Source organism: Choristoneura fumiferana, chromosome 23, assembly GCF_025370935.1.
Source record: "Choristoneura fumiferana chromosome 23, NRCan_CFum_1, whole genome shotgun sequence".
NCBI lineage: Eukaryota > Metazoa > Arthropoda > Insecta > Lepidoptera > Tortricidae > Choristoneura > Choristoneura fumiferana.
Genome location: NC_133494.1, coordinates 4,564,155 through 4,589,596, shown reverse-complemented (window position 1 = coordinate 4,589,596; position 25,442 = coordinate 4,564,155). Strand labels below are relative to the sequence as shown.

The 25,442-nt window shown below is 37.1% G+C and overlaps 5 protein-coding genes across 5 annotated transcripts in view; 3 read left to right on the top strand and 2 right to left on the bottom strand.

The window, feature by feature from the left end:
• The window catches only part of SCAR (wiskott-Aldrich syndrome protein family member 3 SCAR), a 35,723-nt gene extending 24,373 nt beyond the window's left edge, over positions 1–11,350 (bottom strand). The window contains exon 1 of the mRNA XM_074106082.1: positions 11,126–11,350. The gene's annotated coding sequence lies outside the window, so the exon portion shown is untranslated. The remainder of the gene's footprint in view (positions 1–11,125) is intronic.
• Positions 1,375–3,944, top strand: LOC141441373 (15-hydroxyprostaglandin dehydrogenase [NAD(+)]-like). Its single transcript, XM_074106099.1, has 5 exons — positions 1,375–1,531; positions 1,611–1,847; positions 1,948–2,121; positions 2,212–2,366; positions 3,742–3,944. The coding sequence occupies exons 1-5, from the start codon at positions 1,427–1,429 to the stop codon at positions 3,893–3,895; spliced, it is 825 nt and encodes a 274-aa protein (XP_073962200.1). The 5' UTR covers positions 1,375–1,426; the 3' UTR covers positions 3,896–3,944.
• Positions 11,351–12,830: 1,480 nt separating the features above from the next.
• LOC141441367 (uncharacterized) lies at positions 12,831–14,112 on the top strand. The gene is made up of 2 exons (XM_074106090.1): positions 12,831–13,008; positions 13,103–14,112. Exons 1-2 carry the CDS (start codon positions 12,937–12,939, stop codon positions 14,093–14,095), a joined length of 1,065 nt encoding a protein of 354 aa, XP_073962191.1. The 5' UTR covers positions 12,831–12,936; the 3' UTR covers positions 14,096–14,112.
• A 1,280-nt stretch (positions 14,113–15,392) lies between these two features.
• Positions 15,393–17,121, top strand: Mvd (mevalonate diphosphate decarboxylase). The gene has a single exon (XM_074106088.1). It carries the CDS (start codon positions 15,823–15,825, stop codon positions 16,999–17,001), a length of 1,179 nt encoding a protein of 392 aa, XP_073962189.1. The 5' UTR covers positions 15,393–15,822; the 3' UTR covers positions 17,002–17,121.
• A 230-nt stretch (positions 17,122–17,351) lies between these two features.
• On the bottom strand, positions 17,352–19,621 carry LOC141441368 (small ribosomal subunit protein RACK1-like). Its single transcript, XM_074106091.1, is given in 7 exon segments — positions 17,352–17,604; positions 17,914–18,165; positions 18,378–18,433; positions 18,436–18,528; positions 18,531–18,582; positions 18,958–19,166; positions 19,419–19,621. Coding segments are annotated over 7 exon segments (954 nt in total). The 5' UTR covers positions 19,528–19,621; the 3' UTR covers positions 17,352–17,421.
• Between the last annotated feature and the right edge of the window lie 5,821 nt (positions 19,622–25,442).

Here is a 25,442-nt window from a genome sequence, read left to right as displayed (position 1 = left end):
TTTCTTATCAAATGTACTTTTGTTATGAAAGTGAAGCATCATAAGGCAGTCCACTTACAGCGGAAGCAAAATAAATCTTGCCAACCAATTTTTAAATTACTTTAGTAGTGTCCCTTGGTTTCTTTTTTCGTCAGAGATGAAGGTATCTTCAAAGTTTAATTTTTCGCTCCTAAATGTTACGGTAGCGGGCCAGAAAGAAAATACCTATATTCACTTAGGCAAAAATGGTAAAAAAAATCCATTATAGACCCAGTCGTAGGTTGGTGGGACGTGATTAGGTTAGATGTTAGAACATAGATTATTATGGAGTTACTTCCAAAGGATATTGCAGGTAGGACTGATTCGTCAGTCCGACGCGTCGCATCGCACCGGACACGTCAATTAGCCGACATATTCACTCCCTAATCGAATGATCGCACTCGTGCGGCAAACCGGGTATACCGACCAAAATACACCCACGATAATACAGGAAGAAAGATTACATTACAATCCATTAGAAAAAGTTGATCCAAGATGATTGATATTTAAATAATATACATTAAGCAATAATATACATTTCTGTCTTTTATTTAAGTGGAAGTTATTTATGTTATTATGCCAGAACCTGTGGTAAACAATGCTCAAGCATGCATGCATAGACAGGTACACGTGAAATGAAACCTGAAAACAATACAGATAAAGAGCACTGGTAGGTACGCATGATATTTACTAGTACGAAAGCATGCTACTATTGAGCGAATCGGATCGAATCGGAACCCTAAAAAGCATGCTTAATAGTTATCACGTATTAGGTAGCGTGATAACTATTAAGCATCTCATTATATCTCAAAGTTGCAACCACTGAGAGCAGGCAGACCAAAATTATTCACATCAGCAGACCACTACAACCCATAAAAATGAATCTAACCGTTTCCATTATCGTTTTTAAAAATCCTGCCACCTCTTAGACAAAGTAGATTTCCGACCGTAGCGATACCACGCGATACTCCGAACAGAGCTTTGATGAAGTTCGATTGTAGTTTATTTTTTGGCATCTGGCTCTCATAAAAAAGTGTCTATCCATCTTGATAATAGATGTGGTAAATGAGATTGTTTAGACCGATACTGTCCGATACAGTGCTTTTATTTTTATTACCTACTAAATCCTTTCACAATATGTTTAGTCATACTTAACTCACGTATTTAATAAACATTACTATCCGAATTTGTGAACATAAATTGATAGTAACGCTGGCATGATGTCGCGAATAAAATATTGAAAGTAATCGAAACCACGAGCGTATTTTTTAAGATAAAAGCAATGTAAATAACAACTATCAGCTTATTATTCTGATAAAGTGGCTTTATAAATAAAAAGACGTGTACGTGTGCCAAGTCATTATAATCGGTGCAGTCCATCCCCGTGGACCTTACGAAAAATACCAAGATGGCAGCTCAGTGGGAAATTAAGGGAAAGACGTGTTTGATTACTGGAGGTGCTTCTGGAATTGGAGCACTTTACGTAGAATCATACTTAAGAGAGGGAGCGAAGGTAAAAAAAATTATTAATCTCTTGAAAACATTAAACTTCTGCGTACAGGTAAACAATATTTTATTTTTATTGCTTCCAGTTCGTAGCTATGTTGGACATAGCCGAAGGCAAAGGAAAAGCTCTTGCAGCCAAACTCAACGAAACCTACCCTGGCAAAGTAGAATTCGTGAAATGTGATGTCAGTAAGGAAGACAGTGTGACCGCAGCGTTCAATGCAGTGGTTAGCAAAGTAAAACAACTGGACATCATAATAAACAACGCTGGTATTATGAACGACGCTGAAAACATTTGGAGAACTGCTTGCGATGTCAACTGGGTAATTACATTGTTTCATTTTTTTGTCCCATTTTTCTGACTACCTATTTAAAGAAATCAGGCGTATTGGTATTTTAACTCTAAATTTATATACTTTTCAGCAAGGGCTAGTATCCCTTACTTTAAAGGGAGTTAAGCACATGCGCAAGGATGAAGGAGGTGCCGGTGGTACCGTCATCAACGTATCATCTATCGCAGCATTTCTCATGACTCCTTACTTGCCTATTTACAATGGATCTAAAGCCGCCGTGATGCACTTCAGTAGATGTCTCGCGGTAAGGTCATCTCTGCATTGCTACTCTATTTTGCATAGATTGTTGTCATTCAATTATTTATTAAATTATAATGTGTGTTTACAATTTCAGATTGATCCCTTCCACGCAAAAACAGGCGTAAGAGTGTTGACAATCTGCTTCAGCGCCACAGATACGCCTCTGTTGGAAGGCTTACCGGAGCGTGTGATTGATCCAATGCATGTTCAGACAATTATAAGCAGTGTTGACAGTCTAAAGAATCAAAGGTAATTAAAATATATTTTTTTTAGCACACATTAACTTTTCTGACTTTTCCATTTCAATTTTTTGTGCCAAGACTAAGAAATCTGTATTTTAGGCAAATGCGCACTTGAACTATGCTTATTATTATTAAATAACACTTTTTCATCAACTATGGATTGACAGCTAATCAGAGGCCGTATTTTCTAATGCATTGAAGTTTGGGTGTTCCCTTCTTACACAGACAGAAATTTCACAGAATTTTATTTTCGCAGAAAATGTTTCTTATAATATTTAGTCCTTTTATTTTTACTTCGAATATTATTGTTTCAATTACTATTTACTTGAATGAAAAATATTTGATAGAAAAATAATTCAATGAATTTTATAGTGAAATTGTTTTATTTAACAATTGTGTCAAACCATAGTGGTGATCTCTTACCATCAGGAGACCCACTTGCTCGTTTGCCAACCAGACGAATAAAAAAAAAATAGAATTATTTGTGAAATGATTTTTTTTTTCGGTATATTTATTCACGATATTTTGTTTTAACGAAAATGTAAAATAGACGATATGTTGTCCATAATTTAATAAAAATTAACACATTTTAATATAGCAATTTAATATAGGTTACATTAGAGCTGTGACCCCACCAGAAAGCGAATCGCTACCAGAAAAGAAGGTTAGGTTAGGCTAGAACTGTGACCCCACCAGAAAGCGAATCGCTACCAGAAAAGAAGGTTAGGTTAGAACTGTGACCCCACCAGAAAACGAATCGCTATCAGAAAAGTAGGTTAGGTTAGAACTGTGACCCCACCAGAAAGCCAATCGCTACCAGAAAAGTGGGTTAGGTTAGAACTGTGACCCCACTAGAAAGCGAATCGCTACCAGAAAAGAAGGTTAGGTTAGGTAAGAACTGTGACCACACCAGAAAGTGAATCGCTACCGTTATAGGAGGGTATGCATTTTGTTGCAGGTATGAATTAAAACGTTTAGAAACTACCACCACATGAAATGTTTTTCTTTGTATAAGTTTTATATCAACTAAATAATATAAGAATAAAGAATATTGGATTCGTTATTCTATGAAATGAATACCCTAATACTTAATGAATTTTATTTGTAACAAAAATCAATGATACAAATTTCTTTAAAGTAAGTGTCCCATGTATTTATTATTCTATGAAACAATAATTTGAGAAAAAAAAATCTGTTAAACGAAATTCTATTAAAATGTTGTCTGCGAAACAACGTACAACCCTAAAGTTTGTAATCGCATTCACCGTCTCTTTCTACCCTCGTTTTATACAATGTGACAGAAAAAAGTGGTAAAAACGATTGTAGTCTCACGATCGTCTTTATAGCCAGGGAAAGTAATAATGTTTTATTTTGTTTTACAGCCCCGAGTCTGCTGCTGCAGCGTGCGTGACCATGTTCAAGAACGGCGCGAACGGCTCTGTCTGGCTATCGCAAAACGATGCTCCTGCGCAAGACATTACCGATACTATTGCAAAGGCTTACGATTTAATGAATTCAGTTGTTATATTGTCATGAAAATAATGATCAATAATAATAATAATAATCTAGAAAATCATGAAAACTATTTGAAATTTCATTTTGTATTTCTGAGTCTTAATCTGATTACAATTATGATTCACCGATTTGTAGGTACCTACACAAGCATACATACTAATTAGAATAAGGTATATTCCAGAGATCAGTTTTTGAGTTATTGTCATTTAAATGAAGATTTGAAACACTTTATAAGAAACAATATTATGGCGGTTGAAAATTATAGCACATGAAATTCGAACAAGTAAAGGTATACCAAGTAGGTTATCATCGTCGTGCTTTGTTGTCATGTACATAGGTTAAAGTATATTTACTTATTTATTAAAGGTAGTTTATTGAATTCATATTAATACCCACTGTTATCTTTATACATCGGCGAGTGGGAACCATGTGCTCTTGGCGCCAAACCGGTTTCGAGTCAACGGTGTCCAACATAATTTGAACGCTCGTGTAACATGATAAGTTTCAATTTCGCGTGCAAGTCGTAAGAGTACGGAACGATTTATACCTAAACTTGACTTTTGTTCAAGAGAGTCCCTTCTGTACGGTAAGTTAACTATTTGAGTTATTCTGTGACACGACTCATGGTTCTTTACGAGTACGCCAAATAGACAAAATATGGCTCGGCAAACGGCGACGAAGTGGCCAAATGGCGCGACGTGCCTCAAGTTGAGGCATCATCTCCGCCTTGCACTGGCCAGGGTCGAGCTGATACGCGGCTTTACACGATTGACAACACAGTCACGTGGATATATTTATAAGCACCTGACGCTCCAATATTCGCGATGGCGACTGTACCAGCCTCTGAGCTCGTGAGATTGACGAGATAACGTTTAAGCTGTAAAACACGATCCTTCAGAAATTGGCAGATTAGCATAGCTAAATTCTTTTAGTTCATAGTTAATGTGTCTAGCACACGCCACCAAGTAATCCACTATGGACGTGTCAGCTATCGATGGTTGGTGCATGCATTTTTTAAGAAACTGATTAATTTTATTCGTTTTCTCCACACGCACGGAACGTTATTATGGACTATACCGCTCTGATGAGTCTTCAACTAGAGCAGCCCGTTGCATGTGATTACACTTTTTGCACTGTTCGATCTCTGTATCATCATTATACTTATTACATAGCGCGTGTGTAGGTGCAACCAAATTAAATCAATTTAGTCTGTCGTCACAATCGGCTGGACGGGTTTTAGTGTGGGTTTTTTAATCGAAAGCTAGTTTAATTAAGATGGTTGTTAGCTAATAATATCTTTATTAATATTATAATATTATAAATACGAAAGTAACTCTCTCTGTTTGTCTGTTACCTCTACACGTTAAGGAGTCTTTAGACACTCACTCTTTCACTTTTACAGTAGATGCGTTTTCAGTTAAATTTGAGCAGTTGCGATAACTATACAGTATAAACGAAACGCGCACAGAAAGCATACAAGAGCGACACCAACAATATGGTCCCTTTCTTACTAAACTTTAAGGGATGTTTTAACTCATACAAAATCGATTTAAAAACTTGTGTCTTTGTCAAATTAGAATTTAGACCCTGCTTATTAATAAAGAGTAAAAAACGCAAGCAAAAATAAACCCGGGCGGACCTTGCACAAGGTCCTACCACCTGCAAACTTACTAAGATCAAAACGAAGATAGGATGTTTAAATAGTCACGATGGCAGAATACAACCAAAATCGTGATGTCGACAATAAAATAAAAAATACAGAAGCCCTCACTATCGTTTTCATTATTTTAGCACGCGCTAAATAGTCAGACTTAAAAAAGTTGAAAAGTTGAGAAGTCTGTTATTTTAAAGTACCTACTTATCTATAATAAGTCAGTTGCTATTCAGTTGGAAAAGGGCGAACATTTGGAAGTTAGTCTTTTGGACTAATCCATTCCCATTCGGAAGCACTTCAAATGGCCGTGTCGCCGCAAGAAGCGACATTTTAGTTCCAAACATGGGTTGTCGCACTCAGGTTTAAATATCATCAATCTAGTGTTTGTGTCTGTCTATATCCGGCGTTGGGTAATGTAAATGAGGGAACGCAACCCGACGTGTATAATATAAGATACTTAATGGACATTATAATACAGAAATTAGTATGCAAAGTCATGTGTAGTCGGTACCTTAATGGAAAAGTTGTAGAAAGAAAGAAAGAAAAAAAAAATACTAAGATAAGTCTGTATTGTGCATAATATAAAAATGGTCATAATTGGTGACGTAATTTATGGATATAGGGGGCTGCCTCTATTGTATTTTACAAAGTTTCTAGGACAACTGAAAGTACTCTATATATTTTAGTTCTCCGGGGTATTGTATATGGGGGTGCTTCTTTTAATGACTATCTTTTGATTGTGGTCATAGAATTTTGATCATTCTTCACAGCATCAAGAGATTTGAGTATTTGATATTAGGCTTGGCTTGATACTTGACATGCATTCCTGAGTAAAAGAGTCTTAACCCTTTTCCAGGCTCTGCTAAATTTAGGTAAGCTACTACAAAATTAATCAAAGTTTTATGTTGTTTACCTATGAGGGATTAATTTAAAAACAATTATAGTTTTTAATGACTTCAATTGATTTTGTACCATGGAGCAAGGTTGAATATTTGTGTATGTTTATGTGGTCACTATATGCACTATGCCTGGAAAAGGGTTAAAGGCAGACAGACAACAAAGTGACCCAATAAATAAATAAATAATAAATAAATATCATGGGACAATTCACACCAATTGACCTAGTCCCAAAGTAAGCTTAGCAAAGCTTGTGTTATGGGTACTAAGCAAGCGATAAATATAATTATGTAGATAGATACATACTTAAATACATAGTAAACACCCAAGACCCGAGAACAAACATTCATATTTTTCATACAAATATCTGCCCCGACACGGGAATCAAACCCGGGACCTCAAGCTTCGTAGTCAGGTTCTCTAACCACTAGGCCATCTGGTCGTCTAAATTACCAAAAAAATGGTTGTATTCCATATTCTCTCTTTGAGGTATGAAACTCTAAAAAATAGTGTACCTGAATTTAAATACATGCTACCTACTAATATCCCTTTCGAACCCAGCCGATACAATTGTGCGTGTTACTTACATTTGAATTTGACATGGATTGTACATAATAATAATAATAATAATAATTCATTTATTTATTCAGACAACAAAGATCCATACATTGTTAGTAATTTGCTAAGGTCAACTGTCATAACTCTTACATTTCAATTTTGAACTTGACATGTATTGTACATAAAGTCCATTTTCGTAACTCTTTTCATACTTGGCTGGGTTCAAAAGGGCTACATAACATACAACATAATGCATGTGGTGATTAATAGAAAATTTAAATAAGAGAAAATGTGTGACTACTACCTATTGGTTAGGATCAAATTTGAATTGCAAATCGGATTTTTATGTAACTCACAACTTTCATCCAAATTTAAATGACAATCTGTTATTCCATGCAAACTGACAATAAATCGAAATGTATTCATTTATATATGAAATGAAACTCAATTGTAATTCTAAGAACACAGAGACATATCCAATATATGTAACGAGTCTTATAAACTGACATTACTTGAAAAGTTTAAACAAGTGCAAATTTTTTAGGCCTGTTTCACCACCTGTCGACTAACTTTAAGTGACGGATATCAGTGATGCCGTCTCTGTTTGTTTTGTCCGAATAAACAAAGATGGCATTACTTTTATCTGACACTTAAAGTTAGTTAACAGGTGGTGAAACAGGCCCTAATTGGTAACCATAATAGGATACTCTATACAAGTCTGATGGCAGCACAATAACTAAATAATAAATGAATTTGCTATAAAATGCTATTTTACCTTATTGACATGAACATGACAAAGTTCTATTTTTAACCCCAATGCAAAAAGAGGGGTGTTATGTTTGACCGCTATGTGTGTCTGTCTGTCAGTGGCACCGTAGCTCTTAAATGGGTGAACCAATTAGAATGTGTTTTTTTATTTATTTGAAAGCAGGTTTTTAGCGATGGTTCTTAGACATGTTTTATCAAAATCGGTTCAGCCGTTTTTGAGATATTGAACTTTGAAGTGACAATGTTGGGGGTTTTCCAATTTTTTGTTGGTTAGGTTATGGCTCAGGCCTGAAATGTCTGTTTTCCTAAAATGTACAATTCCCAAAACGTTTGCGTTTTCACAATGTTAGCATTTCTATTTTGTCAGCTTTCTCAAAATGTCTGCTATTTAAAATGTGTACAATCTCAGGAAGTCGTCTATTCCTAATGTTTACATTCCCATAATATTAGCATTACTATAATTTCTGCTTTCCCGTTATGTTCACTTTTTTAAATACTAATAAAACTATAGTCTTGTTATGTTTGTTTTCCCATAATGTCTGCTTTATTTTCAAATCAATCCTCGCAACACATCCTCGCACACATCCTTCTATTGTTTTGTATCTACAAAAACCTCGCTTCGCTGAGCTGTTTCCACCAGAGATGTGCTATGCGAGGATGCGTAAATGAAGCGTTTCTATTGGTTGATGAAAAACATATTCCTCGCACATCTCTGGTGGAAACGCTGCTTTAGAACCAAATATTTTTCGTTCTCAACCGGTTTCGTACCCGAACGAAGGGATTTTTGTAGTTTAGAGTTTTTTACTTAAATCAATGCTAATAAATGTGAAAGTAACTCAGTCCGTCTGTCTGTTACTCTTTCACGGTTAACCGCTAAACCGATTTAGATGAAATTTGAAGACCATGATTGGAGATATTTCGGGAATAAGACTTTTCTGGAATGCCAACGTTATAAGAAGGCGGATATTTTGAGGTTGCAGATATTTTGACTTTCTGAAAAGCGAACATTATACAAAAACTGTCATTCTTGGAGACAGGCAATTTTAAATAGCTGACATTTTGAGAAGCTGACATTATGGAAAAGACGTGTTGACATTCTGAAAAGTAGACATTTTGCGAAAAATACATTTTAGGAAAACGGATATTTCAGGCCTGAGCCTAGGTTATATATACAATGATTGCAATGTTGATGCACCCTAATGCACATTTTTTTTTTTTTTTTTATTCGACTGGATGGCAAACGAGCAAGTGGGTCTCCTGATGGTAAGAGATCACCACCGCCCATAGACAACTGCAACACCAGGGCTACATGTAATAATATGGACATTACTGCAGGATTTCAATCTAGGTACTTAAAATGATTTTGTAAATAAAGTCTTAGTCTTAAAATGATTTTGTAAATAAAGTAATTCTAGAAAAACTTCTAGATTTTTATCTATTCATCTCGCAAATTCTATCTACCCCTTTTTATGGTACTTGCATGCAATCACTATCTACAAATGTATTATTCATAAGATACCATAATGATCAGTAAAAGACCAACACTACAACAAGGCAAAGATACACAATTCTAATTAAATAGGTACACATTCCAGCAAATACACATCAAAGTCATCCGGCTTTACAGTAAACTATCATACAGTTTAACCCGTCACGCGTCCTAGAGACTACATTAGTCCATAAACTTTTTTTGCAGGAAATGTCCTACAGACTACTGGTAGTCTGTAGGTCATTTCCCGCACAAAAAAGTTAGGGACTAATGTCTTGGACGCATGACGGGTTAAGCAGGATGTGACACATAGTCATAATCAGAAGCAAATTCAAATTTGTTCTATTTTAGCACTACTTAGTTGCTGCCTACTACTACATCTTCGCAGAAATCTGTTATTGATATCCTGAGAAAACTACATAATTTCCCAGGATACAATTATCTACTGTCTGTATTAGGTATATTGTGTTTCAAAAGAACCCCATCTATCTCTTAAGGTACAGTCACCATCAGATATACCTACAGGGTGTTTGGCAGATGGTTGGACATTGGACATTATATATAATAGGGGATAGATGGGGCCATATGCAACATGTTTGAGCATAAAATTCACTTGGGCCCAAAGTTTTTGTTACTTAAATGTTATGGAGCAGCATTACATTTAAATAAATTTGTTATGCTTGATAATGTTTATAATATAAGAACATGAAATCTGTCATAAATATAAGAGCAGCAACTTCATTACATTTATTTAAAACTTAAATAAATTCAGAATTTCTAGTTTTGAGACTTAGGAAATTATTTGAATAAGTAAAGTTTTCATTTGGTTCAAAACTTTGTATTCCTCATAGTACATATGGCAGTTATTCTTACAAATGATTTGTACTTTCAAGCCTCAAAACTTCAAGGTTAATTGACTGATGACTGGCTAATCCGTAATCCCTCTTGACTTTAGGTAGTAATTAGAGACTTTTGCTTGTCACCCGATGACTAGTGCTTGCCTTGAGTTCTTGCAGAAAGAAGGCTCCTTAGCCATTTATAAAAAAAAGGCTACTTATATGTTAGAAAAATTTACTTTTGATGTGAAGTGATGGGAGTATTTACATTTATATACACAAAGGCATGGCCAAACACTACTATCAATTCAAGTTATCATAGGTACACATATAGAATAAATAAATGACAATCATAGATAACCACAACTATACAGCTAGCTATACCTATTATTGTTCTTGTGGTATGCATAAAATTATTTTACTAATGACATCAATTATGTCTGTAAGTATTTATAAATAACATTGGTGTTATGAAATAATACAGTATATCTAGGGCCTAATACTCTTTGAAATGGTGCAATGGGTTTACAACATTTTTAATCTCTCCCAGGGAGTGATACCAAAGCTTCATTTTGACCAAAATACCCGAATGATAAAGTACCTAGTTAAAATTTTGCTGTATTTTTTGAATAGCACAACAAAGTAAGCTGACCAGTTACCATAACAATGTATTTTCCACTTATTTACAATTCTTCATAATGCGAATTTCATGATGACATTAGACTATAGGTCGTAGAAAAAAGCTTCTTCAGACGCCGAATATTGTAATTCTGCGCTCAGACATGACCTGAAGATAACCATTGCACGCATGATAAAGAATGACTAAATGAATGAATACATCACCTAAAGGCGTGGTGACAATTTACCAATGATAAACCTACACACATCAAACGCCCATTTTGCAGTTATTGGCGTATTTTAAATTTTCTCAATACAGAACCTGTCGATGCGTTTTAGGTGACTAAATAAAAATAGCAGTAGAATATCCTGAAAAGTCTACTTTACCTAATATCTCTTTTTAGATACGAAATACTGAAGGAAGTACTCACCCTTGCCACTCGAGGAAGTCAATAATTACTTGTCGTTATTTGCACAAGAAGCAATTTTCACGTCAATAATCCTCCGGTGAGGGTGAACCAACACAAATCACTATATTTTCACTCTTTATAAATAAATGCTAGATAGTTTAGCAATTTTTACACCAAATACGCCGCCTAACCGTGCCACAAAACGAAAATGGCAGCGTCGAATTAAAAAAAAAAACAAGAAATGTTTGTTTAGTTCCAAAATGTGCCGCTATAGCGCGAGCTGTCATAAAATTCATACTATGAATTTTATGAATTTCATAGTAAAAATAAATCTTGTTCGAGTTCTTCAAAATATAATAATCCAGTCCCAAATAAAATAAGTATGAAAAAATTAATAATTTATCAACAACGTAAAACAAGTCCACTTCATCAATGAATTTGAATTAATATTTTTACCTTTCTCCACACCTACAATCACTTTTGTCGTCCTCCCCTCTTATTCTATTTTATTTCGCATTCATGATCATGATCAAGCAATCAATCAATCATCATCAATCAAAATAAGAATACCCAGTAGTACACAGTGAACTTACATTTTAAGTATTATTTTTAACAAAATAGTTTAAAATAAAAAAGAGCAATCCTCAGTAAAGGCGCGGACCCATACAGTCGCTCGACGCTCGTTTCCAGCGATGATAAATCTGGTCACGTGACCCCATTTTGAATTTCCCGCGACTTAAATCGGTAATCAGCTAGTCGCTCGTCGCTCGTTTGCGACAAATCTGGTCACGTGATCCTATTTTGAATTTCCCTATTTATCAAATTTATTTTATCCTATTTGTCAAAATATGACAGTGTTTGTTTGGAAATTGATTAATTAAAATTAATGTCGTTTGTTTAGAAGTACCAAAAATGGGTTTATCAGTGTCAACACATTACTGTTTCCCATTTTGAAGCTCAACATTTTCAGCTTTATTGCTATATACGAAACTCGTAACTCGAAGTTCGTGTGGTGCGGTCCTTCTCGCTCTCGTATTAAATAGTATAAGTGTCAGAGGGACCGCACGACGCGAACTTCGAGTTTCGTAGTAACCCTGCTGTAGCGATGAGCGATTGCATACAGCAGTAAGTTGCTCAACATTTTCAGCTTTATCGCTATATGTCACGTGACCAGATTTATAAACGAGCGTCGAGCGACTTGCATGAGGCCGCGCCTTAATGTTGCATGCAAGTACCAATGAGGGCTATCGCGTATGAATTCGCCGCTAGAGGCGCTAGTGTAGGTAGCGTGAGGTGAGGTCTCCGAAATGTCAAATCTCATAGTTTTTGGGCGAGCTACGCGGGTTTATTTACAATTAGAATAATTTTGTGAATATTTTGCGTTACCTGAAATTAATTATGGCAATTATGCGTTACACGGGCCAGTGAATGTCTGTGTTTTGAGATAGTTTTGTCTTTCGGAAACTTTTGTCCTCCTTTTTTTCCGGACAAAACGGGTCTACGCAACACTGTGGTTGCTCAATATTTTTATGGTACGGTTTAAAGATGTATTAAATATGAATTTAATCTAATTTTTGTTTTCACGACCGTAATAACAGACACTCCTATACATTACAATACTCTTTGTAACAGACTTTCAAAGCCACACTTAAAAACCTCACGCAACAGTGGCGCCATCTAAAAAGACAAAAAACGATAGCCCTCAATCCTCATTAAAAAACGTGCTTTCAGTGTCAATGTCAAATAACTGTCAAGCAATGTTTTTTCTGTGGTGTTTCACATTATTGTAATTTAGTGGTGCAATAACAGATAGTTAGTTTTGTTTGAAAAAAATGAGTTCACCAAAAATAAGCAAGAAAAGCACTGTTGAAAATATGGACGAAGATAGTATGGATAATGTGCCGGTAAAGTATCGATACTTACTTTTTTCTTCCAATAGTTATGATATGAATCATACTTTTTGTGCGACATGCGTAATCAATCCCAAATATTTTCCAGGAAAACGCCGATATTGTGAGCTGGCGCGGCAGGAGCTGTCAGACACGGGACACAAGGTGGTTGGCTCTTGAGAAGATCTACGAGAAGCTTCATCGTCCTCACTTTTACGACATCGGGAACACTTATATTAACGACGTACTGGATTACTCATTCACTGCTAAGATAGAAAATATTGGGTCCATATTTCTCCTTCACCTATTTGTCACAAATCGCCATGAGGGCTCATTCACAATCGCAGTCAACGAGGGCAATGACATAAAGGTAGACAAAAAGAATGGCAAGGCCTTCCTCTCTTCAATCACTAAGGAACACAAATTTGACAATGTACCTGAGAGAGCCATAAACTACATAACCACCTACAGCTTTTCTGAACTAGATGTTGATCAACTAAAAGATAAGAAATTGTACATAGCTATCTCATATCCAGAGAGCATTGGTATAAATCGCGAAATCATTGAAGATGTTAAAGCTAGTCATGATTTTGGTGCAATACTATCAGAGTCCATAGGTTGCGACTTCACTATAGAATCAGTTGATGGGGAAAAGTTCCAAGTACATAAAGCAATTCTGGCTGTACACAGCGAGGTGTTTAAAGCCATGCTGAAGGATGCTACAGCTGAGAGCCTAAACAACTATGTTAAATTGGTAGATGTGGGGAAAGAGGACCTTAGTTGCATATTGGAGTTTATCTACACTGGGACTGTGAAAGATTTAGAGAACAGTAACTGGTTTAATTTGCTGATGCTAGCAGATAAATATGACCTCAAAGGCCTCAGAGAGCTATCCCAGCATGCACTGGGCCAGCAACTGACCACAGATAATGTACTAGAGGTTCTCATAGTAGCTGACATGTACAACTCGGACGATTTAAAAGCTACAGCTATGAAATTCATTAAAAAGAATGTAAGTGCTTTAGAAACCAGCACATTTAAGGAGATTAACAATGCAAGTTTGATGAGAGAGCTCTGTGAATACCTTGTGCTCTTGAAATAAACAAAGGTTTTAATGTTCTAAGATATTTCTTTTATATTTAATGTTAATTTATGTGTAGTAGAGATTTAAGTACAGCAAACTATTTATTAGGCATGCAACAATTTTTTTTTATCTCATTGATTTACACTCACTACAACAAGCAAACTAAACTTTGACATGTTATGATTATTGTGTTGCTCACACACTAATCACTTGAAGTACAGTCAGCAGCAGAAGTGGATGAGCCTGTAGTGGTGCTTAAAATTATCCAAGTACACTCTACTGCCAAGGTAATAAGAGAGTATGTAGATTATTTTGAGGACAACTATTTATCAACTTCTGCTGATGACTGTACCCCATTACAGTCATTCAAAAACATTACAAATAAACGGACCTTATAGTTTGTCACAATTTTATTACATATTATGATTGGTTTTTTGGTCTTTTTTATTTTTTTTTTTATTTCAACTCCAAATTTGTTACTTTGTCCAGCGGTGGTGTAGGGGTTATAGCACGCAGCGCTGGTCTCTTTTTCTGGTTTTTCTGTGCATCCATGTCTCAGTTTGTATTTTCGTTATTACATATTTCCACTCTACCCAAATAAATGGCCAATTTAAAATTGCTTTGCAACTGGTATGTTAAAAATTACTGGATAATGTACTATTTTAAGATTTTATCAAATCATTTTATGAGTAAACATACTATGTCTAAGCCGTGGTGGCCTAGTGGTTTGACCTATCGCCTCTCAAGCAGAGGGTCGTGGGTTCGAACCCCGGCTTGCACCTCTGAGTTTTTCGAAACTCATGTGCGGATTTTTTTACATTTTTAAGTTACATTTGAAATTTACCACGAGCTTTGCGGTGAAGGAAAACATCGTGAGGAAACCTGCACAAACCTGCGAAGCGATTCAATGGTGCGTGCGAAGTTCCCAATCCGCACTGGGCCCGCGTGGGAACTATGGCCCAAGCCCTCTTGTTCTGAGAGGAGGCCTGTGCCCAGCAGTGGGCCGTATATAGGCTGGAATGATTGATGATGATACAATGTCTAGTTAGGCAAGTATGGACAAAATTAAACATTTTGTAAAATTGTATAATGTTAAATAAATATTTAACATTTGTAAAGAAACTATTAATCTATTGACCCATCACAAAAAGCCAACATAAAAGTTAATGATTGTGTGTATTGATAATGATAACACAAAAGTATACGGAAGAGAACGAGTGGATGCGGTAATAAACGCACGTTAATGTCTGTCCGACCCGGAATGCAAGACAAAAATGCACTATCTGCTTATTCAAGACTTCGAGACTCAAAAACACCAATCTGCTAAGAGATGGCGTTGTTCGTTGAAACAAAACTAAAATTAATATTTACCATTCATGGGTGTAGTAAACATATTTATTAGTAGTAGAGTTTTATTGTAATTAAGTTAAATTTTACGAACGAGATCAAACAAGTAATTTCCTAATTATTGATTTGTGCAGACAGACTGCTGCGTTTATTACGAGTACTCGAACAGAACAGTGTCAACAATTCGGGCGACGTTTCCTATGGGTGTGTCCACGAATAATCGGGTCGGTATTATCCGGGCTGGTAAATCTATACACCTTCCACGTCAAAACAAAAAAGAAAGCTAGACTTGTGTCAAAACTTGCGTACTCAGCAATGAGCATAAGCAATATCGTCAATTTCCGCGCCAGTGTAGACGTGTTTGAAATTATTTTAACGCAGGTATTGAAAATAAAAAAATGAGTAGTTCGGTAGTAACGGTCGTCGCCCCTGTTAATATAGCCGTCATAAAATACTGGGGAAAACGTGACGAAGAGCTGATATTACCGTTAAATGACTCCGTGAGTGCTACTTTAGACACAAGTGTGATGTGTGCTAAAACATCTGTATTTGCTAGTTCGAATATTACTTGCAACGAGATATGGCTCAACGGCAAAAAAGAATCGTTCTCAAATAAACGACTGATTAATTGTCTTGATGCCATTAAGTCCATAGCAGCTAAAGAAAAAAGTGTCGATGACGATTTTCTTTCTTGGAATGTTCGCGTATGCTCTGTAAATAACTTTCCAACAGCAGCGGGTCTGGCTTCCTCTGCAGCAGGATATGCCTGCTTAGTAACAGCGTTGGCGAAATTGTATAATTTGAAGTCAGACGTGAGTTGTGTAGCAAGATTGGGGTCTGGCAGCGCATGCAGAAGTGTTTACGGCGGATTTGTGCAATGGCACGCTGGTACAGACCCAAGTGGAAAAGACTCGGTCGCAACTCAGATTGCTGAAGCTTCACATTGGCCTGAAATGAGAGCACTTATCCTTGTTGTAGGTGACAAAGCCAAGAAAACTAGTTCTACAAGAGGCATGAATATTACAGCCCAGACTTCAGAACTCCTCAAACACCGCATTCAGCATTGTGTACCCCAAAGAACTACAAGCATTATCCAGTCAATCAAGGAAAGAAACTTCCCAAAATTTGCAGAGATTACCATGAAAGACAGCAACCAATTTCATGCTGTTTGTATGGACTCCTATCCACCTTTTGTGTACCTGACAGAAGTATCTCATAAGATAATTGAGATCATTCACAAATACAATGATCTTTGTGGTGGAATTAAAGTGGCTTATACCTTTGATGCAGGACCTAATGCCTGTTTGTACCTTCTTGAGGAAGAAGTGCCAAAAATGATTTCAATTATAAAACACTTTTTTCCCTCTACTACACCAGATAACTTGGTCACTGGTCTTGAATCAACATCAGAGCTGGTTAGCAGTGATTTTCTAGAAAAGCTGGCAGTAACAGCAGAGACCAAGAAGGACTTGATAAAAAATGTAATCTACACCAAAGTTGGACAAGGACCAACTGAAGTCACAGATGGATCACACCTTTTAGACGAGCATGGTCTGCCATTGAACAATATTGAATAAGTTTTAGGTGATGGAATCAACTTCAAGGTGAAATAGTATTATTAATAAGAGCATGTGTTTGGGTATTTTAAATAACTATTTTAATTAACTTAAAAATACAAATTCTAACTATTTATAGAATTATTATTTACACATTTCATACCATCTAATTTGGTACACATTATGAAGGATATAAAATGAATTATGTATGAATACTTTTATCTACATTTGATCAAACAAATTATTGTTATGCAGACTAGCATTGAGTAACCAAATTACATTTACTTAACATACCAATGGATTGATGTCAATAGTGATGGTATCATTTACTTATGTATATACAGAATGGTATTACAATGAAAACAAATTCATGTCAGTCCTTTCATTTATTTTTTTCACATTCACATTGAAATTAGAAGCACAAAAATAAATGAAACCACTTTATCGCGCTGAGACTGACACCTGCCATACTCTGATAATGTTGTCGGAGTAACCAGCAAAGAGGGTCTGACCGTCTGTGGACCAGGCGAGGGAGAGGCATTGGGGCGGGTCCGACTTGGAGTTCTGTGTTTGATTAATGATTTCAGGGCGGAGTTCCTCCACCATCTCCTTGCTTTCCAGATCCTGAACAAAATAAAGAACATGTCAATTTTGTTGCATTTGAAACGTTGGTGCCATGGAATACTATATACACTTTTTGTACCTACCAAAATAACAGTAAATTATGTCAATTATTGACCAAAATAAAGATACATCTATAAAGCCTTTAAACAATCTCTACTGGTAGACCTTCGAATGGATGAGAATAGCATTTGATTTTACTAGTAGGTCAGCTAATAGACAACACGAAGATACAACAGAGCCAAACTTTTCCCTTTAAGGCATCTCCGCCAAACAACATTAGAAGTGAATGAAAGTTAAATTACTACATACCCAGATCTTAATGGAAGGTCCATATGCAGCACACAGCCAGTATCTGTTGGGCGAGAAGCACAGCGCTGTGATGATGTCATTGTGGTCAAGGGTGTGAAGGCGCTTGCCGTCATTCAGGTCCCAGAGCATAGCCTTCATATCCTTGCCACCAGAGGCGCAGAGGGAGCCATCGGGGGAGACAGTTACTGTGTTCAGGTAACCTGAGTGACCAAGATGGTTAATCTTGAGCTTGCAGTTGGTAAGATGCCAGACCTGTTAACAAATAAAGTTAAAATTCTAAATTTGTCATTTATTTATTTAGTTTGTTGTAGATTGCAAATATTCTCAGGCAGTTTCAATAATATCCTATGAACTAAAAAATAAATGAGAGCTTAGATTGACTGACTGTTAGAATTATTAAAAATGGTGTGACAAATTTATCACAACTAAAATTAGAAGTACAAATGTCCAAATACTACACCAACCTTGACGGTACGGTCCCAGCCAGCAGACACAATGATGGGGTTTGCATGATTGGGGAGAATCGCACGCATGACACCCAGTCACTGTGTCCATCATCTTGAATGGTGTACTTGCATTCGGCAAGGGTGTTCCACAACTTGATGGTCTTGTCCGAGAACCAGAGACAATCTGTCTGTTGTCCACAGAGAAGGCCACGGAGAGGACATCCTGTGAGAAAAAGAATGTTAGCTACTGCTTGAATCCTAGTTATTTATCTAGTGCTATTAGTACAAATTGTCAGTGTTAAAAACTCAGGTTAAAAAGTAGGAGTGCCATAGCACATAGTTGCAAAAGTTTGTCACCAGTTTGTGTGTTGGCATCGCATTGCACATTGCTCAAAAAAAAGGATGTTCTAATTAAAATTGGGACTTAGAAACTACTACTTACTGACAATGGCTATCAGCGTAATAGTTCAGTCTTCTGCCTCGCATAGGCGCTTAACACTAAACACACATCCTCATATCTTCTGCCTCGCAAAGGCGCCAACTATCTTCTGCCGCGCTTCGGCTCTATCACTAACAAAAATAGGTAATCCTGTCACACCTTGGTATGGTCTTCGAAACGACGAGTGGTCTTGCCAGCAGCAAGGTCCCACAGACGCAGGGTCTTGTCCCAAGAACCAGACAGAGCGTAGTTTCCGTCGCTTGACAGAACCACATCAGAGATGAAGTGAGAGTGACCGTACAGACGCTTCTGAGGAACGCCGTAGTTGGTCTCGTCTCTGGTCAACTTCCATACGATGAGGGTCTTGTCTGAAACATAAGTCTAATATATTACATGTTTTAGGAGGCGGCGTGCGACGTTGCTAATTAGTCAACATCAGCCCCATATCCGCTTGCCGCTCAGGAATCGCGTGGCAAAAGATTTTGTCATCATGTTAAGAAAATATACAATGATGTTAAAATTATACATCAAGAAGGCTCTAATAAAAATAAAATATAGCTTATTCCTATGGTGATTCAAGTGATAGGCACGGATAAAGGCAAATCAAAATAAAACCTCACCTCGTGAAGAAGACAGGATCATGTCAGGGTATTTAGGATTTGTCGCAATTTGCGTAACCCACCCATTGTGGCCACAAAGAGTGCCTCTTAGCTTCAATGTTTCAGTCATTTTTTAAATTAATCACGGCTGAGCACCGGCCGACGACACTCAGCAACGCCACGGAAAGAAAAGAAAGATTTCTACAGACGGAACGAACGACGGAAGACCACAGACAACAATTGACAGACAAGCAGTGTTGCCCAGTTGCAGAAACCTAAAATAACCAACTAAATATGTAAAACATTCGACAATTAGCTAACGATTTTTACAAATACAAATCATTTATTTTTAATTTATAAGATAATACTGAATAATGTCTAGATAATTATATATTTCACAATTTTGTCGCACCTACGATTCGGACCGATTAGAATGAACCCGAAAATTTATATTATTTATAAATAAGTATAGATCAATAACTTTCTGCAATAATTAAATTTAATTTGAAGGGGGAGGCTCCAATAGAGAGATCTATCTCCAGTCTGTTATGCCTAGGGACCGAAGTCCGACGGACGAGCGTCGAACTCAAACTTTAAGGGCAGTTAGTGAAGGTCCAAAAATCGCATTTTATTATGTTTTAGTGAAAAAATTATACTTATTATTTTCCTTTCAAAATTAATTAGCACGCAATGCACTCAATGTATCATTATTTGTTTTTATTCAAACGTCGCACTTGTTGACGTGACAGCTATCACAGAACGCTTCTCTTTCGTATCTCATTATTGTACGCATTAAATTGCTGCTCCAAAATATTTCAAAAATTAATTACACTGGTAGTTAATTCTATTTTTTTTTTTTATATCGGTTCACAGCACTTAAATCTTCGTCTGGTTAAAGTTTGAGGTAGTATCAAATATACACGCTGTATATGCGTCCGAGTCGTGAAACTTCGATAGCGCGATGTAATGTAGAACATGGTTGGAGTTTCTACATGTGCTCATTAGATGGCGTTAGGAGTCGCTACATTAGCCCCCCTTTTAAGACCGGAGGTCGGCATCGAGTGCGATGCAGTCTGTGCGTCATGTGGGCGCTTGCAGGTGCCAGTTGCTTGGGTGCGTGATTGCTCGGAGCCTTGTTGGCGAACGTTGAGCTGAGTTGCGTTGAACTGCGTGACCTGCGACGAGCTGCGGTGAGCTGCGTTTTGTTAAAGTCTATGGTTTCTGTGTCGTAGCAACGGTTTTTGTTTGTAGACAGTGTCTTAATGAAAATATAGTCTTACAGAATGCACTGATTTACAGAGTTTTCTTTAATATAGGAGGCAGAGTTCATCTGATTAGTAATATATTAATAGGTTATGGGCTTTTAGTGTGAAAGATGGAGTCGTTTGCTGCAAAAGTGCAGATCGGCCTCCTAGAAGGAAAAGTAACTGGGAAACGTGGCGGTATAAAGTTTCGATTATGTTGCGAGGCACACCCGGTGCTATGGATGTAATAGAGGGAACAATGACCAAGCCAATCCAACAAGGTACAGGTGACGCCGCACATGAGTTGAAATTAGAAAAGTATATACGAGCGGACAGTTCGGCTCTGCTCATACTTACGTCAACTATGAGCGACGAGACCTTAAAGAAGGTAATGAGATTTAGTACGGCTCGAGAGGTATGGCTGGAGTTACACAGGCTGTTTGACGGCAGTAGCGAAGATAAGTCCTATAATTTATGCATGAAATTCTTTGGAGCAAAACGGGATCCAGCTGACGATATAGCAACTCACATGTCAAAGCTGAAAAACATTTGGAATGATTTAAACCAAGAAATCACTACGGATGATAATACAGCATTGCCAGAATTGCTACTTGTTTGCAAGATTTTAGATACACTCAGCGAGGAATACTTTGCATTTAGAAGCAGTTGGCTTTTAATGTCAAAAACTGAGAGGACTGTAGAGAATCTGACCAGCCACCTATGTGCTTTTGAGAGAGCTTTATCAAGTAAGGAAACTGTACTTAACGAAGAAGCACTATATGCAAGCACTAGTAATAAGAGCAAGAAATCAAAAGACAGACTTTTGAAGTGCAATTACTGCTTTGAGGTTGGACATCGCGTGAGAGACTGTCCGAAGTGGATACGTGATGGTAAGCCGCCTAAGAGTAATTCATCAAAATCTGTATCTCCCGAAGGAACAAGCATGATTTTGTTGTCTCTAGATACACATAATACACAAGTATTCGGGATTGAGTGCGATAAGGACAGTTGGTTTGCAGATAATGGAGCAACAAGCCATATTACAAATAGGTATGATTTGTTCACATCTTTTGAACGATTTCATGAGTCTCACCTTGTCACTATAGCTGATGGGAAGACCATATGTGCCAAAGGTAAAGGAGACATTATCGTACAGTCGAAGACAAATTTGATTACCCTAAAAGATGTTTGGTATGTTCCTGAGATCAAGAGAAACCTCTTTTCAGTATTAGCTGCGCATGACAGCAATCCAAATACAGTATTTAAATCTAAGAAAGCCGTGTGTGAGATGAGTATCAACGAAAATGTATGTTTGACAGGACGTAGAAGTAACGGTGATGGATTGTACAAGTTAGATGTCGAAAATGTACTACCATCTAAACCAGTAAAAGTATACATGGCAGTAGCTACAAAGCAGGTATACAATGAAGGGCTTGCACATCATAAGGAGAAGCATTTGAAGTCGGTTGTCAAGAGAGAGTTAGATAACCTAGCTTTAGATAAAGATACGCATGAAGGCTGCGTTAGTGGAAAAGCTCACAGATCGAAGCTCGTCAGTGCAGAAACGAGAGCTAATAAGCCTGGTGCAGTTATCCACACTGAATTATGTGGACCATTCAAGCAAAGCCATTCAAAGTTCAAATACTATGTGGTCTTCAAAGATGATTACTCCAACTATCGCTTGGTTTATTTTATGAAAGGTAGAGACGAAGTTAAGAATAAACTTGATGTCATGATCGAGACAGCTAAAGCTCAAGGTCATATAATAAAACCATGGTAATTGAAAATGGGGGAGATTTTGATAACATATGTGTAACAAACATTCTGAATAAGCATGGTATTAAACAAAAGCTGGTTATGCCTTACACCAAAGAGCAGATTGGGTATGGTAAGCTAACTAAACAGCTAAGTTACTTATGACCGTGCAAGAGCCACTTCCAGTAGATTTATGGGCAGAATTGACGAACACCTCCGCTTATGTACTGAACCGGACAGGTACATCGAGAGTCGAGGGTAAAAGCCCATACGAGGTTTGGTTTTGAAAAGAACCAAACAAAGAACATTTACGTGTAATAGGGAGCAGATTTTCGTGCAAGTCCCTAAACAGATACGTAAAAAAATGGATAAGAAAGCCATTAAAGCGTTCCTTATAGGATATGATGAAGAAGACTATCGTATATGGGTTACCGACGGCAAGAAAGTCGTCTGGTTCGATCGCGAGATGTAATTTTTGAGGAGTCACCTCTGATGTCTAATGCTATAGAAAAAGGTACGATGAAGTACGAATTTGTGTTAAAGTCACAGGATTGCAAGACTACGCTGAGAGACCCAGAAGAAGAACTATCAGAACAAGAAGAGTCCCCGAAAGATCATGAAAATCCTATTGGACTAGAGGGGGATAACATAGTAGAATGCGATGTTTTTGTTCCGTTAGTGGAAAAGACGTCAGAATCGGTCGAATTTGAGGGAGAAGTGGAAGATGAAGATGAGGATGAATTTTATGATTGCGTAGATGAGATTCAAGCCGAATAATGCATCTAACGTACCTAATAAATTTCTTTCAAAATTTCATCAGAATTCGACGACTATCAAATGAAAAGTTTATTGAAGGGTTAGTTTTCACATAAGAAGTTGGTGTAAAAATCAATGAACTGAGCATTTTTATTTCTCTAGAGCAAATTTCAGATAATAGTTACAGAGACTATTAAAGAGGAAAGTTGCAAAACTAATCCTTAAAAACCAGGTACTGTTGAGAAAGGGAAAGTTGTACCTAACTAAGAATGAGCAACTTTACCGAGAAGTAATTGGGGCAGAATTGACCAGCATTTTGACGCCTGAGAAGTCTCAAGACAATCGTGTGTATGAGTGTAGATCCATGCATCTGTTTCAGTTTTAGTTAAGTGAGGGAAAGTGTTAAAGTCTATGGTTTCTGTGTCGTAGCAACGGTTTTTTCGTTTGTAGACAGTGTCACTTAATGAAAATTAGTCTTACAGAATGCACTGATTTACAGAGTTTTTCTTTAATATAGGAGGCAGAGTTCATCTGATTAGTAATACATTAATAGCGTTGAGTTGAGGTTGTCACACTGTAGACACCAGGTATATGTAGTTACATGCTAGTGGTGCACGGTGTGGTTAGTCTGGCCTGCTGTGAGACTGCGTCCTTATCTTGCATGTCTTCGAAGGTTGCGTTTATGAAGGGGGAGGCTCCAATAGAGAGATCTCTCTCTAGGCAGGTGTTATGCCTGGGGACCGAAGTCCGAAGGACGAGCATCGGAAGTTGTATATATGCGTACGAGTTGTGAAACTTCGATAACGCGATGTAGAATACGGTTGAAGTTTCTATATGTGTTCATTAGATGGCGCTAGGCTAGGGGCTTTTTTAAAATCTAAACAAGAGGGTGGCAAATTTTTCTCCGCCCCGGGCGGCTGAAACCCTACTGGTGTGGCGATTTCAATAACAAAGTATAATCATTTTATTAATGCAGTGATAGACATCAAACATAATGACAAATCAGTGGACATTATCAGTGTAATAATATTGTTGTAAAACTTGCGTGGTTAAATGATGTAATGTATACTTAATTTCAGTTAACTAGTGACCTACAACGTACCCAAACCGACAAGACAATTTAATTAATATTATATTACGATACGACGTGTGTTAGTGAGAAGTGGTTATGGTTATGAGAGAAAATCGAGAGATTAATAACTATAAAATTGAACAAATTAGCCAAAAATTAGCTATTCTAGCAACACTTTTTAACATACCATAGACAAACTTATACCACAGGCAAAGTAGGAATTGCTTTAGTGTGTCAAGTTTAGGTTACAATTTTCAATGAAATTTCTCGAAGAAAAGTACTTTTGTACGAAAATCTTTTCTTTCTGTTTGCAATTAAATACAAAAATAACATTTTTCTCGTATGTCGATATCGTTCAGATGGGCTACTACGAAACTCGCAAATCGAAGTTCGTATCGCACCGTCCCTTTCACTCGCGTATTAAATGACATAAGCGTCAGCGGGACGGCAACATACGAAGTTCGAGTTTTGTACTTCGTGGCATAGGGCCCGCGACTACTACGAAACTCGAAACTCGAAGTTCGTGTCGTGTGGTCCTCTCGCTCTCGTAATTAATACGGACCGCACGACACGAACTTCGAGTTTCGAGTTTCGTGGTAGCCCTGCTGCGTTGCGTCTATGGTTAAAAACTATAATAAAAACTAACGTGGAAATATCCAATTCGACCATAAACAACATTTGACGGCTGTGAGTGATGTGTTTTACTTGAAGAACGGAACGGGGTCGTATCGTAATCTTCACCCTCAGTCTTTTCAGATTATCCGATCCGATATCGGATCATATTTCATACATTTTACTTGCCCCGATATCGTATTGGCGTCCGATATAGATATCGGATCGGATAATCTGAAAATGCTCTCAGGTTAAAATTATCTGTAAGAAATTGACCAGCGTAGATTCTCTTGGAGTTGCTGATGGATGGGTGTTCATGATTGATTGTGATCAATCACTTGCCATCAGTTGACCCGCTTGCCCGTTTTACCTTCCTCTATAAATTAAAAAAAACCTTTATAAGAGCAAGAAGAAATGAGTTTTTTTGATGAACAAACTTTTACGTTAGTCTCAATTTAAAAGTAATTATGGGGCTTAAAAATTTGTATAGATAAATTATTAATAATTCTATGGCAGCCCATTGCTCAAGGATTCCTGTTGGATTCCTGTTTTTAATAGGTACTTACTTGTTTGTTAGTAAAAAGATGTGTTATTGCTACAAATAGA